This window comes from Pholcus phalangioides, unplaced genomic scaffold (genome assembly GCF_987345545.1).
Source record: "Pholcus phalangioides strain wild (caught in Gottingen) unplaced genomic scaffold, Ppha-v1.0 ptg000007l_1, whole genome shotgun sequence".
Classification (NCBI taxonomy): Eukaryota; Metazoa; Arthropoda; class Arachnida; order Araneae; family Pholcidae; genus Pholcus; species Pholcus phalangioides.
Genome location: NW_028301600.1, coordinates 42,023,056 through 42,039,437, shown reverse-complemented (window position 1 = coordinate 42,039,437; position 16,382 = coordinate 42,023,056). Strand labels below are relative to the sequence as shown.

Genomic DNA, 16,382 nt, shown 5'->3' with positions numbered 1-16,382 from the left:
ATTTGACCATATTTCTTCGAGAATAATATGGGGATTCGGGAAAACAAATACGGAAAATCGCCAATTGCTGCTATATGTCAAAGGTAACTAAAAACTGTCAGTTATGACTGAAATCACCGAAAAATTGCCAAGTGGTGGGGAATGAAACGCTATTTCAAACCACAGTTGATTAAAATGTAATCCTTGTGTGTGTGTGTGAATTATTATTAATTATCCATTCATATAAGAGAAGTTAAATACGAAAAAGGAAAGAATATGAAAATATTTTTCAGTCAATAATTAATATAATCAATAAATAGGCAAAATCATTTTAATCCTTGATTTCAGAGAAGAATAAAAATTTACGTAAGCTTCGTTCAAAGTACGTGACGAAAAACGGAACGAGATAACTGCATAAAAAATGTCGAGATGACCTAAACTATGGGAATGTTCCGGGAAATAATGGTTATTTATTACCTTAGTAAATATGTAAATATGTTACTGCCAAAGCCCGGAGTTAGTCACTTCATGAACTGCAATGCCGAAATTCGGGCTTTCGCCGGTTCTTATCGATCCCTATGATTCGAGGTAATCATCCTTTGGCGTATGTGATAATTATGGCCATTTATAATTAGCCATAGCCAACCATAATCATTATGCCATGGTTGGCATGGCAACCCTAGCGATCAAATTATAGGGATATGTAGGGACCGGCGAAAGATCGAATTTCGGATATTGGCCGGATCAACTGGGCTGGCAAATTCGCAAAGTGGCCAACTTCAGGCTTTGGCAGTAACATATACACATAGGGATGATTTCACTTATTTTATTCGGATGTAGCAAATTTTAGCCTAAAGCGTTTCTTGTTTACACCTCCTCAACGGTTCAGCTCCCCCATTCCCCGAGTTAATATAATTTTTTTTTCTGAAGTAAAAGATGGAAATTCCCCCCCCCCCCCGGAAGGAAAAAAATGCCAGAATGCGACCCCTCACCTCGAGAAAATCCTGCGTGTGCTACCGTCGCAAGTAAATATATTCGAAGTTATAATTTTTATAAATTTTAATTACATCCATAACGATTCCACGAATCGTTACCAATCACACAGATTACAGTTATGAATTCTCACAGATTTTTTCCATATTTCATAGACAATTATACATAATTTTATTACAAACAAATAGAAAGAATGCATTTAAATACTGAATTACGGAAATTAAGAAATATACGGATATACATCGTCCTTATAGGAGCGTATCGGAGTTGACTAACATGTACACTCAATAAAGTTTTTCCTAGTGAATAATTCTTTATAATGTCGGTTGTCCCCCCCGTATCGGATCGATGACATCTGGGGGGAAGAGAAATACTTGAAAAATATTTTCTGATTGCACTTTTGGCTATTCCAACTATAGCCAATATTGATGTTTTGGTCATGTGGCGAAACTTTTTAGTTATTAGTTTCAACTTCTTTCTTTTTCGTTTCTTTTCTTGGGTTCTGGAACCTTGTACAAGCGGTCGTTGATTGAGTAGTAACGTGGAGAATTTTGACAGTTCACTTTATACCACCATTGACATGAGAACTTTTCTTGACTGAAGATCGTTCCATTCGGACAAAGGAAACTGTCTTGAACTCCTCCTGATTGGCATAAGTGAACGACCTATCGAAAGAGATGTAACATGTTACAATCAAATGGGAAAATGTATTTGTCACATAGAGGCACCGTTAGGAGGCGATTGTTAGATGAAGAACATAGGGAACATAGAAAATATTGATCAGGCTGAAAATCGCCATTCGTCCCGTACATACGGGACTCAAACCCGGACGCAGGAGGCGGAATGGTGCGTTGCATTCTATATTCATGAATTATTGGAGAGGGGCTTAAATAGCCTCAGTCCCCCCCGCAGGTTCCGATGCCTAGGCTTCTTGTTGCATGTCATGATGAGAAAACTAATTTTTCGATGGAGTTCTCACTTTTTCCCTTGATTTCATCATAGCTTTTCCAATGCAATCAACCTTTTTCTTTCCTTCGTGGTATCTCCCCCCCCCCCCCCCTGACTGGCCTTTTCTTTCTTCACTTCCAGATTTCACTTCATTTTTAACAGGGGAAACTATCATTGCAGTTATTTGCGTACACTGATAGCAGCTCGTGTACCGCTCATAGATAGCCACACACAGGGCCGGAACTACGGGTAGGCAAGGGGGTGGTGGAAAAATTGAGGGGTGGTAAAAAGAACACCATTATAAAATTATAGAATTTTGTATTGGTGGAGGGGGGCAAAATCATGTTTGCACCAGGCGGGAAAAAGTCCTAGTTACGGCCCTGACAACACATTCTTAGATACACTTAAATTCTAACGTCCCCGTATCGTTCGGCAGAGTTCTTCATAATAACTTAAAAGATTGATGGAAGCTTTCAAGTTTTAGCTATAGAAAAATTGAAATTCCTTCAAAGAAAAATCACGTTTTACCTATAATTTTATAACTGGGTACCTACTTGCCCTGCTGCCAACATCAAAAAATTGCATGCGTACTCTACTCACCTTTCACTTACAGTATTTTATAAATTAATTCATTATTTATTATTTAATTTATCATTTCCATATTGAGTTTTTCTTTTAATTATTCTTTATTCTACATATCACTTCGCTGGAGGTTTGTTTTTGTGTTCGGTTCCATTGATAAAAACATGTGTATCGACTCACTTTCTTGAGTGAATTTCTCGTGATTATCAATGAAAATATTTAGGATTTTTAAATACGGTTTTTTGATTCCGTGAAAAGTTATTGTATTTGTGTGTTACCAGAGGTGCCGAGATGAAGGAAACAATGGGGGGGGGGGGTTGAAAGTTACTGGCCGTCCCATACATACGTGATTCAAGCGCGTACGAAGGTGCATTGCATTGTTTTTTCAGAATTTTTCAAGGGGGGGGGGGGCTTAGCTCCCTTACAAAATTTATTGGGGGGCTCAAAGTACCTAACCCCCTATTTAAGGTTCCGGCACCTATGTTGTTATACTGTATAAAAGTGAATTATTCTATGGTGGAAATTAAAAAAATAATAGTAATATAAAAACGTTACATATATATTTTTTGCAGTCTATTGTAGGCTTCATTGAATTTAAAATAAGATAAAGAAGTACAAAAATGTTATGAAAACACACATTCCATACGAAAAAAAACTTACATAATCTTGAATTTTATATTTTGCGAATCCCCGAAGAATAGAAAAATTCTGTCAGAGAATTCCCTGGTACATATATTTACATCCATTGAGAGTTGGAGTGTTGGTAGTCAGTAGTTGGTACAACCAGGGCTCTTGCCAGCAATGTATTTCGAAGTGGGGACAACTGGCATTTCTGAGATGGGGGGGGGGTGGTTAGAGGTGATAAAACAATAGACTTATGCATGTTATTCTATATACAGGAGGATTCTAGATTCATCTGAAAAACTTTCAGAGGCGATATAAGACACCTAAACAAGCATTTCTGGTCATAGAATGTGTGACTTAACATCGAATCAGAATAGAAAAGGTCTTAGAGGTGCTATTAGAGAGCGCGCAATAGCACTTCACCAGCAGCAAATATTATATTTTTCCAACGGATTGACTGTGATATTTGCTAACAACCACCCGAGAATGCATTTGATTCTAAAATACTAATGTGGGCTCATTTTTGTAGGGAAATTCTAAATTATTCAAACTACATTTCTGCTCCAACGGATTGGATACGGAGAGCTCGATTTCTTGATTTCTCTGTCATCATCTTATAACACAGCATAAACAAATTGCCACCATACCGCAAAATTTTGCCTCGTCTGACGTTGCACACAATATCCGCATCTGCATCAACCATCAAGGACTTAGGTACACATGCTTGCCGGTATACCAACAGCCAACCCGCAAGGGTAAAAGGCTTACATCCCTGGAGGGACAGAGTCTGGGCCGTGACTGGTATACCAACAGGGTTCCCCATTCAAATTAATACATACAATACGCAACCCCCCCCCCCGAACAATTGAACAGCTAATTTAACCAATGTGTAATTTAATCCTGAATATTTCACTCGCATCACATACATGCATTTTGAATTTGAATAAAAAATAACTCCATTTCTAGAATATTAATACCTGGCAAGACGTTTCTAGATCCGCATAGTATCCACTATGTTCCTGGCTGGAACAGGAGAATGATGTCGATGGTATAACGTGAAGAGTTGGATAATCTACTCCAGCTACTCCTGGAATACCATCTTCATCTGCGTCATCTGGCAAAGTTGCTATAGCCAAATTGGCTGTCTTGAATTGGCTGGTACGCTGTCTCTTATTTGACGGAGATGCGGCGGCAACAGCCGGAGCAACCTAGAATAATAAATCCTCAATTTATTAAATCATTATTGCCAAACTCTAATCAAATAAGCTGATCCTGACGTGCATACATTACATTGTAAAGTTGTAAAAATTCAGCTGAAAATTTTTATGTTACGAATTCTTGAAGCATGAATGAATGAACGCCAGAACTTTGCCACTGGACTTATCCCGTTGCCGAGATCTCTTCCAGCCCAGCTTCGGGGCAGAGTCTGGAACACGAATTCTTGAAGCAGAAAGAATTTTATTTTTAAATCGGAAATTTCAAAAATTAAAAAAAATCCTGATGCACATTCGAGCCACCCAACAAGAGAGAGTTTGAATATACGAATTTATTATACTTTAGATCGAAATTTGCAAATTTTCATTAGTAATTCGTCTTACCTGTTGTCTACGAGTTTGCTGCGTTGTTTCTTGTGGTCTTCGTGGTGATCTGCGAATATCGTTTGGATATTCTTCAATTGTTTCGACATTGCTTATTTGCTGAGGGGGTTCTTGGTTTTCAACTGCTGGTTGTGGGATAGGTCGGCTTTGTGGACGAGATCTTCTCTGAGATCTTGGACGAGTTTGAGGTGCTACTCGAGGTCTTGGACGAGGTTGTGGTGCTACTTGAGGTCTTGAACTAGGCTGTGGTGCTACTTGAGGTCTTGGACGAGGTTGTGGTGCTACTTGAGGTCTTGAACTAGGCTGTGGTGCTACTTGAGGTCTTGGACGAGGTTGTGGTGCTACTTGAGGTCTTGGACGAGGTTGTGGTGCTACTTGAGGACGTTGTACTCTCCTTTGTCTCCTGAATTCATCTTGTTGAATTTCTTGACTAGATGGTCGGTATGAAGGTTGTGGTGAAGGTGGTGGAGGTGATTGTTCGAGGTATTCTTCTGGTTGTACTGGTTCTGAGCTTATCTGTTGTGGTGGAGCAGGTGGGACATAGTTCACTACTGGCTGTGCATACGACGTACGCGGCAATGTAGGTGGTGCAGTTACAAAATATGGTTCAGGCCTATACACCGCCACACTTTGTATTGGTGTAGCTGTAATATCTACTGCATTGTGTTCGGGTGCATACTGCTGGTCTGCTACAGGTTGTGATCGAGGTGTATAAGATGGACTCTTTTTAATTAAGTTGAGTAGGGAATCATGTGGCACAAAAACTCCAGAAGGAGCTTGTCCTAAAGGAATATCTTCAAACACAGATGGACCGTAGTATTTCGGAGGTTCAATAATTTCTACTGGTGGAGCAGGTTGTGGTCTGGATTGTCTTCTGCGTGGCTGGCGGACGGGTCTTTCTTCGGGAATGGGCTCTGCTCTAACCTCTGCCATATATTCAGGGGGCTGTTGTTGATTCGCTTGACCATAATCTTCAACTACTGCTTCTGCAGGCTGAGGACGATATCTTCTCGAAGATGGCTGCTGGCGTCGTCTAGGTCGTTCAATGGGTATTTCAACAGCCTCGTATGCTCTAGGTTCTGGTTGTTCAGGTCTCTCCGGAGAAGCTTGAATCGTACGTAGGAAGTGGCGTTCAACAGCTGACGGTGGATTATATTTGTATTCTGATGGGTTATATAGTTCAGGTTGTTCGGTTTCTGGATTCTCCTGCTCATAGTTGTAGAAGAACTGAGCACTGGTTAATGTCAATGTAAGTAAAACTGCATGAAAAGAAAAAAAAATTAGAATGCTGAGATATGCACATACAGTGGAATATGTAATTCTTACAAAAACATGTACCATATCAAAATTTATTTTTCAATTGTCGCAAAGTTGGTATGGATGATCCTATTCATTTAATTGAACAACGAACTTTTTAATAAAGTGAATTTTTAGATAACTAAAACTGAAATTTAAAGGGTGTTCACATGATGCAGTAGACGCCGCTTATTAGAATCACGGATAATATATTTCATATTCGGGTGTTGTTGTCACTTTTGCTAAGTACGGAACGGACCAATATGATAACATGGGAAAAATTAGTTTATAGTTATCGGGACTTCGGTTTATGTTTTTTTTGTTCTTTTTCGTAGAAAGTTTTTTTCTTTTTGAATATTTTGAAGGTAAGGATGAACCGAGCTCATTTTTTCCTCTATCATTTATCGTTATAATTATACTAGACTATGTAGGGGTTGAGAAGGCTCCCTTATTGACAAAAATTTCCATACTCAGTCCCGAATGTTCAAACCGGACCTTAATAACCGCTATGACCCATGTTAAGTGTTGAGCTTCTTTTGCAATTTCCTTCCTATAGTGAAGGCATGTGTACTGTGTAGGTTAGAAAAAAAAGTGTCTTTCAATCAGTTTCTCGGATGAAAGACTTTCACACGAAAACTATGGAATGTGTGTACTGTGTTATATATAATATAGGCCTGCATTACAAAAAGTATTTTAATTCGTAATACACATTAGACAGTTCCATTGTAACTCCTTACAAGTTCTGAATTAAAAAAAGGGATTTTGGTTCCCGGGGAAAAATAGTAGGCTAACGTACCGATGCAATTGTAGAGACTCAAAAAGCGAAAAAATGTTACGCGAATTTGAAAGTCAGAAAAAGTTTTTCGTAAACAGAAATATCAAAAAACATTCTTTCAAGCTTTCTTCTTAAACCGTAAGGGGTTTATTTGTAGTTTCTTAATACTCGGAGAATAGCAAAAAAGTTTTAATTTTACTGCATAGACAAAATAAAGTATGGCCTGGCTCATTATGCCCAACGATACCCTTGCATTTCAAATAACATGATTTATAGCAGGCTTGTGGGGGGGGGGGGGTGTCTAGAGCATTGTTTTGCTCGGAAACCCATAATGGTGTTGCAATTGTGTGCTAATAACAATGGCTCTCTCAAAATAAAATATGCGTATATTATGTGCCTACATAAATACACAAAGGCATCATATAACTAGATATACTTACAGACATAAACTACTCCTTCATATGCCATCTTTCTGTAAGCGAAAAAAATGGAAGTTAAAAGATGTTTCATGATAGTTCAACACAGTTTATATAAAAAATAAATGGGGGAAATTTGCATAAACAATCTTTGAAATAATAATGTTCGAACTTCTTAGAGCAGAAACAATGGATCTAGTAACAAAAACTGTTTTTCATGTCGACTAATTTCAAATGTTATGAGCTAACGGGATTTATGCGGTTTGGCAAACAATCATAGTTCTATCGTCAAATAATTGTTTTATATTACGAGGCCCACATTGGCATGACCAATATAAATATTTTCTATTAAAACAAGTCATGTTAAAAAAAAGTTGTTTAGATGTATATTCTCACTGTGTGCCATCGTAATAGTAATCATACATTTTTTCCGTTTTTGTAAACCACCGTTTCTGGTAGAATATCATTATTACATTTGTGTTTGTAGTTGTTATTTTTTCTTTTTAAACCCCTTTAATGATAATCTAATGACTGCGATTAAATCCACACCCTAAATAGTTTCCGTCGAGTGCGCTGAACCATGGCTGAACTCGATGCCACGACAGCATAGGGTAAAACCCCTGTGAGCTTCGTTTCTTTCAAGGAATATTTTGCACTTTCTAGCAAATGATTATACTGCGTGAAGTCATTGGTGACCGATGCGCGCGAATGTTCATCATCCGTACCAGAAATTAATCGATTAATTGGATGCGGAAATTTCAAAATAGGAAAAGACCGAGAAAATTATCGGAGTAATAAATGAATAAATTTAGATTTAAGTTTGATTCGACATGACTATCAGTTTCTACCACTCAAAAATTATCCGTTCCGCAGGGTTTATTTCAAGGATTGAAATTTTTTTCTTCCAATTACTTTTTTCGCCTTCATTTTCAGCAAATTGCCTCTGTTGCTTGTAAGTTTAATTTTGAACAGTTTCAAATAGGTCTATTAAGAAATTTTCGGTATTGGCTGCCTTATTCACATTTTATTAAATCGATTACTTGGAAAACTTGGAGCAAAGAATCATGGTTCTGTCCATGAAATAACCTAGTCACGTTTCATTCAATAAATGTCGTAAGAAAAATATAAGGATACATAGGCCCTGGTAGTTTAACAACGTCAACAAAAAAATTAAGTAAAATAAGTGAATTGGGCATTGCAACCATTATTAACAATCATAGCATATAGATTGCAAAAATGCAAACCGTAAGCATTTAGACGTAAACTGGCAGCTTATATGTGTCGTACATGTAACGAGTAGTGTTCTAAAATGAAAAAAGCAGCAGTCATATAGTTTTTCCTTTGATTAACGTTTCTGTGTAAGAAATGTTATTCATAATTGATGATAAGAGAGAATGTACCTGTAAATTTATGTGTATGAAATATTTGACCCACCCCTTTTGGACAGTGGTAATTTATATACACATTACATTATGTTTTCTCTCATTTCTGATTAATTGAAAGATAATATCACGTATGAAAAATAAAAAAGAAACCACGGCCTCCCAAGCTCTCACAAACCAAACACACGTGTCACGTTTTCTGAGTAATCGAAATTGTCAGGAAATGACGTAATATCCCTCGAATGATTTCCAAACATTTTTTTTTTCCTTCTTTCAAGTGACGCGCTGCATAATGTAATCTGAAGCTCATACGCCTACGTATTTGTTTGATATCTACACCGTTATTTCAACATCAACTGGTCGAAAAAACTCTTTTATAGCACAGAGTTTAGCTAGATTTGTCATGGAGAAGAGGGAAAACATGTATAGAAGTGTAAATTTACATTTCTGCCATTTTATGATAAAAATATTGATTTCGTTTGAGAACGTTTCCATCAGATCTGGTTGTGAAGGAAGCATTTTTCAAGTAGCAGTTATGATCCGTAGCCTAATTTTGTAAATTTCATATCATTCGTGGTTTAAAAAAGTTAATAAAAGCCTAAATATGCTAATATTTGCAACTCAAAATAATCAACAACATTACCGTAGCCAGACGTATTTTCGGTAAAGGATTGAACTTGTAGGACCGTGAGCTTAATTGACTCCACCAGGTTTGTCATATTCTTAAGAGATTATCTAAGAGCCTCTTTTCCGGCTTAAATCTTAATTCGGAATGGTTTGAATGTCCCAATAGGTCAAATGAATTTCATTTGATTGGTACTGAAGTGGTTGTATTTAATAATTCGATAACAACCATATTTTTCAGTAATAGCATGTAACAGAGGAGTCCATTGTAAAGAGAAAATACGAAAATTACTACGTTTGAGGTTATGCGATTGAGTCGTTTGCCTTGACAAAAGTAATTAACAAGATAAGAAAGATGCAATCGATCCAGTTTTGTTAGTTCTACCGTCTCGTTATGCTTATGAATTGAGTGAGCTGTCTGCATTCCTACCATATACTAGAACTCATAATTAATCAATTACACAGACGGCAGAGAAGCGACCCTCTCTTATACGTACTTGGAATTTCCATTCCTTCCTATTATTAAGGAAGTACAATAAAACGAGAAATATCAGTGAAGAAAATCCACGGTGCAATCAATAACATTCATCTTCGCTTCGAAAAAAAATCTCCTATGACCTTGTTTGATGGAAAAACAATTATTTGTGTGAGGTAGGGCAAAAAATTAGGACTTTTTTCCTCGTTAAAAATACTACAATAAATACGTATGATTAGTCTTAGCGGAGGTGGTAATTTATATCAACTAATTTCCGACTTGACATCATTTGTCACAAGTGGAAAAAAGAGTCCAAGGTTATATTTTAATCGAAGAAGAATATACCGTGTAAAACTCTGCATCATTCAGATGGAAGTAGATAAGTTAGTGGTGAAACTATAAAAATAAAAATGAATGAAGTAATAACAATATATACGAGCTGTATATTATAATGAAATGAATATTTATTAACTAGAGTTTTTATTAACTAATCATTCTATCTTTTCATTTGCTTATAAATTATGTAATTATTCATGCATTATAACAGACTTAGAAGGGGATCTTAAAAGAGGAACATTCAATCTCTGTAGCCTACCATTCCAATAAAAATCCGTTATAGCGACATCTTACAATAGCAGGAAACATTATGTTGAAATGGGCTTCGCGTTATATGTAACAAATATCTTCAAAATTTAGTTCGTTTACCATGCATTGCCAATCACTCGTAATAGCGAGATTATCCTTATAAGCTGTACTAGTAATATTTGACTTTTACTTTACTGTATTTGAAGAAAATTAGAGACGCGATTGTGGTTCAACTACCAAGAAATATTCGTTTCCGCTATTAATATTATTAATGTGCGTGAGTGAGAGAGAGAACTATTTATTACTATTTATTACTTGACGCTTAAGTTTAAGGCCAAGGGCTGGTGAAAATATTTGATGGTCCGCAAATTTTATTTGAATGAGTGTTCAGTGTTGATTTGAATGAGTGTTCAGTGTTGATTTGAATGAGTGTTCAGTGTTGATTTGAATGAGTGTTCAGTGTTGATTTGAATGAGTGTTCAGTGTTGATTTGAATGAGTGTTCAGTGTTGATTTGAATGAGTGTTCAGTGTTGATTTGAATGAGTGTTCAGTGTTGATTTGAATGAGTGTTCAGTGTTGATTTGAATGAGTGTTCAGTGTTGATTTGAATGAGTGAATTCAGTTATTCAAACTCTTCTTATCTTAAATTCTTTCTACATATTTAATGTGCGACATATTAACAGCCGAAATGATTCACAAATACGAAAGACGAGTATTTTCTAATCAGCTAAAACAAAATATTTTTATCTATTCATCATAAAAGGGATTGTAGAAACATTCCATTATGAAAACTGCTATAACAGGAAGAAATAGAAAGTTTCTAACAGAGAAAAAAATAACAAATAATATTGACAGCTGTTATATTCGAATATTCGCTGGAGAATTTTTTACCATTCAACAATAAATGACTGTGTAAAGGAAAAAAGTCAATGTGTGATATAATTTTTTTCATAAGAGTTTGATTTTATAGGAACAATAAAATTTTGTGTGACGCGTACATGCATTCTAATAATCATTTTAATAATAATAATAATTAATAATAATAATTTTTTTTAAGACGTTTATATTGGAAGAACACAGGTGTCGGGGGAATATGATTGAAGTGTTTAAATTTTTTTACGGGATGGATAAAGTGGACCATGAGTTATTAATAGATCGTCAACACTAGTATCGATTGGTTAAGGACAATTCTAGGTTGTGGTGTGACAGGGAGTTTTTCTCTAATAGGATTGTGAATAAATGGAATGGCTTACCTTCGGGGGTCGTGAATTTTAAACACGACTTACACGTTTATAAAGAAATACGGTAAACATATTTTGGGATAAATCAAGAAGATATCCATACTTAGATCAGATAACTATAATATTTTATTGGCAGTATGTATATTTATATTTTATTATAATTATTAGTTTTTTTATTGCTCTTATTGGGTTGCTGTATTTTTGATATAGTTTAGATATATAGTTTCGACAACCATATTTTTATGGGCATCTGTTTCCAGCTACATCGTTGGGCATTTTGTCTGTTGTGGCCTTTGTATTTGTATTTGTAAATATACAAATTCCTTCGATTTTTATGCATTTTAGAACTATTTGCGAATTTATAGGACACCCTGTATTCATTACGGAATGAGAAAACTGACGAATTGAAAATTCTGATAACTTTCTTTCATTTTGCCTTCTTTTCCCGCTTTGCAAAATATATAACTGTTATTTATTTCATTTTTTTTTTCTTGTGGGTTTTAACCGCAAGGCCATCATTCGAATTCTAACCAAGTAAATAACAGTCTACTCTGGAAACCTACAGAGCATAAATGCATTCCTGCTAAACATATAGTTCCGCTTTCTTACTCAAGGTATCGTTTTTCTAAAACAACCTCAATATTTATTGATGTCAAATTTTTTCCAAATGTCAAATAAAATGACATTCCACGATTTTTTTTTTTCAATTGCTTGAGAGATATAAATATTTTGCGTTTTCTCTTTTTTTTTTTAATATGATAGATTATTTATCTAGGAAACGTCATTAAAATAAGTTCTTCAGAAACAATTCGAATGAAGGAAGAGTTTTAGAATCATTGTCAAACATCTTTTGAGAGCGTGAACGAAGATCATATGAGATGCATTTCGTTCGCACCCGAACCTTAGTGGTACCTCAATTCACGAATAAAGATACTAAGATATTCCTTATTTTTGAAAAGTGAAAATATATCATATTCCAGCCATACTTGGTGCAGGAGAATTATCCTTTCAACACTAATCATAACGTTAACGTTCGGGAAAAAAACTTACCTGACGTTCTTAACAAGATTTATCCACTGGAGTTGGATAACAAGAGACTGAACAAACACCCTGGAAACAGTTTGGTTTTTAGTAAATGTAAAAAAGTAATCTTATGCATATATATCCGGTTTTTAACCTGTTAGGGTGGGGCATTAGGGCCATCAAAGAGCGTGTTTCGAACGTCAAAGAACATTTGTCCTTCGAAATCAAGGATGTCGAACAAAATTAAAGCGGCTAATAGTATCTGAGTTAACGGCAAATCGGAGAAAGCGAGAACTTCTTTGTGTTGAATTCCTTCGTTCGTAGGTGAGGCGATACGTTAAGGTCACTCGATGTTTTCATCCGACTGACCTTAACGACATGGTCTAATCAGTTATTTCATCGTTCGAATTCCGTAGTGAGAGCTTCTGCATGATTAATGTCATAATATAGACAGAAAACAATTTTTCTCAACCATAATCGTGTTTCTTTGCTGTTTGTTTTCATCGAATTCTCCCAGAGAATTGCCTACGAAGTGTATATGCATGGTTTAGTAGTAATACACTTTCTTTTTCCCCTGTATGTTCCATTTAACACACTGAATATAATACAGTTACATAATTATATTGTATCCGATAACAGAATTTCATCTAATATATATATATATATAAAATAACATGTCCTGACTGACTCATTCATCGCCGAGCCGAAACCGCTGAAGCTATAAATATGAAATTTCATCAGTTGTTTCATTTCATGATGTGAAGACTCTCTAAGAAGGTTTTTTTTTCAAAATTCAACCCCCCTAAGGGGGTTCAAAGGTTATATAGAGAATTAAACCATGCCGATCCCCCCGATTAGAGGTCGAATGAATGTTATATAAGGAAATCATGCCGAGCCGAAACCACCGAAGCTATAAATATGAAATTTGGTCAATAGTTTTATTTTATCATGTAAAGACTCAGTAGAATGGATTTTTGGAAATTTAAATCCCTTAAGGGGTCATGAAGGGGCTCAAAGGTTATACGGATCATCGCTGAGTCAAAATCGCTGAAGCTATAAATATGAAATTTGGTTAGTTCTTTCATTTTGTAATATAGACACTCACTCAGGAGGGAATTTTAAATCTTAACCTCTTAGGGGGGAGGGGCCTTGAAAGGATAAATGGGGAAACCATATCGCTGAGCTCAAACCACTGAAGCTATAAATATGAAGTTTTATTGGTAATTTTATTTTTAATGTAGACACTCATAAGGAGGGATTTTTCAAAATTCAACCTCTAAGGGGGTCACGGTAAGGTCAAAGGTTATATGTGGCAATCATTATATAAATATGAAATTTGGTCAGCATTATATTTTATAATATACTCACTAAGATGGGATTTTTGGAAATTCAACCCCCAAGGGTGTCGTGAGGTGTTCAAACGTTATATAGGGGAAATCATCGCCGAGCAATTTTCAAATTTCCAAATCCACGTGAGTGAAGCCAAGGGTAATAGCTAGTATTTGTATATGGATCACCATCCGCATTCATCAATGACCAATAGTATGAGTTATGATGCTGGATCTTACCCGATATCTGTCGTGCGTATGTGATAAATACTCGTATTAGGTAAAAAATTTAACATACCCCAAAAACTTAAAACTAAAAATAGAATAAAATCATCAACATATATAAATTACTCAATATATTGGCTAGCGTTTTCTACACTGGTGTAAGAAATTAAGAGAATTTGCAGACTTGGTCGATTATCTCCAGAACTACTGTACCGATTTTAATGAAATTTGATATGTACTTACATTGATACAATACAAAACAAATAACTATTCAATAATTGTAATACACACGCATGATCGTGCGTAACACTCGTTGGAGTCGGAAGGTATGAAACAACGGTTGCAGAATAAACAAAAAAATGGGTTAATAGATGGGTTAATAGGGGGTATGGTCCCCCCTCTTACAGATATACAGGTCTCGCAGCGTGATTTCATACTTGAAATAAGGCAGTTTATCATTTCCTGTGGCAATTGGTCCCACTCGTTCAGCAACGCTGTTTTCATTCCCTGGATGGTTCCCGGAGGGGGGGGGGGTGCGAGTTGCAATTGCCCTCCCCAGAGCGTCCCAGACATGCTCTATTAAAGGTCTGGAGATCTGGCTGGCCAATCCATCCGACGAATATCCTCACTCTCTAGAAAATCGTCGAGCAGAACAGCTCTATGTGGCCTCGCGTTATCGTCCATTAAAATGAACTCAGGGCCAACTGCACCCCTGAAAAGGCGAACATAGGGCTCCAAGACCTCATCCCTATACCTCACACCAGTCACAGTGCCTCTTTCAAAGACATGGAGAGGTGTGCGGCCATCCAACATGATGCCTGCCCAGATCATTAAACCTCATCCGCCATAATGGTCGATTTCGCGGACATTGGAGGGTAGGTAGCGGGTCCCTGGTTCTCTCCACATGAACGGACGGCGAAAATCGGTGCTTAGGCTGAACCGGGACTCATCAGTGAAGAGAACGGTCGTCCATTGATCCATACGTCCATCTCTATGCTCTCTGCACCATGATAAACGGATTCTCCTGTCCGTAGAAGTGAGCGGGACGCAAACAGCAGGTCTTCTTGCAAACAACCCTCTCTCATGAAGTCTTTTAGAAACAGTCACCCTTGATACACGGGTTCCTGTGGCTGCATACAAGTCACGAGAGAGCTGAGAAGCTGTAACACTCCTGTTACGCCTCGCTATAATCGACAAATGGCGATCTTCTCTGGCCGTCGTGGCTCTTGGACGACCTTGCCCAGACTTTCTCTCGATGGATCCGGTATCCTGGAACTGTTTCCATAAGTTACACACGACGCTGGGCGTTAAATTGAACTCTCTACAAATCTGGACTTGAGATTGGCCTGCTTCTAGCCTCCCCACAATTCGGCACCTCATTCCATCATCTAAACGTTGGTGGTTACTCATTTTTACTGTTACAATTTGAAATTAACCGATTGCTGCAAAATAACACCAAGAAATTCGCCGGGGTGTGCTAGCAAACGAAATGCGTTTTAACTTACGCGCGCTTATAAAGCCTGTTTCTCTACTGGCTCCGCCTACACACACGTGTACGCTTACGTATTTGACGTACAAGATTTGCATTTTTGTCTAGAAGCAGTGGTTTTACATTCAGTTCAGTTCTTTTCATGAAATTCGATAAAATATGCAAATTCTCTTAATTTATTTCAGCAGTGTATCTTCAACATAGGGTTTATCGTCGTTTCGATTCTTTGGTTCCCTGGCCTCAATGCATTCACAGCCGGATGAACATAGCATTTGCAAGTCTGCCCACAAAATTTGTGACGTCGGAGCCGGGAATGCTAAGGGTGCTCGAGCATCCACAATATTCTGTAGCAAAAGTTTGTGACCATACCCCATAATTATTTCCAAAATCAAAAAATCTGATGTAGAAGAATAACAAAAGTTTAAAATATTTCCGACGATTTTGGTTTCAAGTTTTACGTGAATTGACAATGAATGCCAGAACTCTGCCACCGAACTTATCCCGCTGCCGAGATCTCTTCCAGCCAAGATTTGAGTTCATTAACCGCTGTTAGCAATTGAAAAAGCCAATGCTGCAGAAAATAAGTTTCCAACTGGTGCTGGGGAGCTTTTCTGATGTTTCGCAATATCAAGCTGTAAAATTTTTCATTTCCCGTTGTAATAAAAATATTTTATATTAAAGATATATTCATGCGTATTTGGGTTCCGTGTGAACTAAAACGTTGGAAACCCCTGTTGTAGTATGCTACTTTACCGCACACCAAAACTCTAGTCATATATATACTGCCATTTCCAACTA

The 16,382-nt window shown here is 36.8% G+C and overlaps 1 protein-coding gene across 1 annotated transcript; it reads right to left on the bottom strand.

Moving 5' to 3' along the window:
• Positions 1 to 1,020: 1,020 nt before the first annotated feature.
• Positions 1,021 to 12,698, bottom strand: LOC149085305 (uncharacterized). The gene is made up of 5 exons (XM_089233248.1): positions 12,570 to 12,698; positions 7,236 to 7,267; positions 4,725 to 5,983; positions 4,104 to 4,334; positions 1,021 to 1,637 (listed from the first exon to the last, which is right to left on the bottom strand). Exons 2-5 carry the CDS (start codon positions 7,261 to 7,263, stop codon positions 1,440 to 1,442), a joined length of 1,716 nt encoding a protein of 571 aa, XP_089089374.1. The 5' UTR covers positions 7,264 to 7,267; positions 12,570 to 12,698; the 3' UTR covers positions 1,021 to 1,439.
• Positions 12,699 to 16,382: the final 3,684 nt, after the last annotated feature.

Coding starts and splice junctions, on each gene's coding strand:
- LOC149085305 (XM_089233248.1), bottom strand. CDS start 7,263: ATGGCATATGAAGGAGTAGTTTATGTCT. Junction 5,984..7,235: donor TGAAGGAGTAGTTTATGTCT/GTAAGTATATCT, acceptor CTTTTCATGCAG/TTTTACTTACATTGACATTA. Junction 1,638..4,103: donor ATCTAGAAACGTCTTGCCAG/GTATTAATATTC, acceptor CTCTTTCGATAG/GTCGTTCACTTATGCCAATC.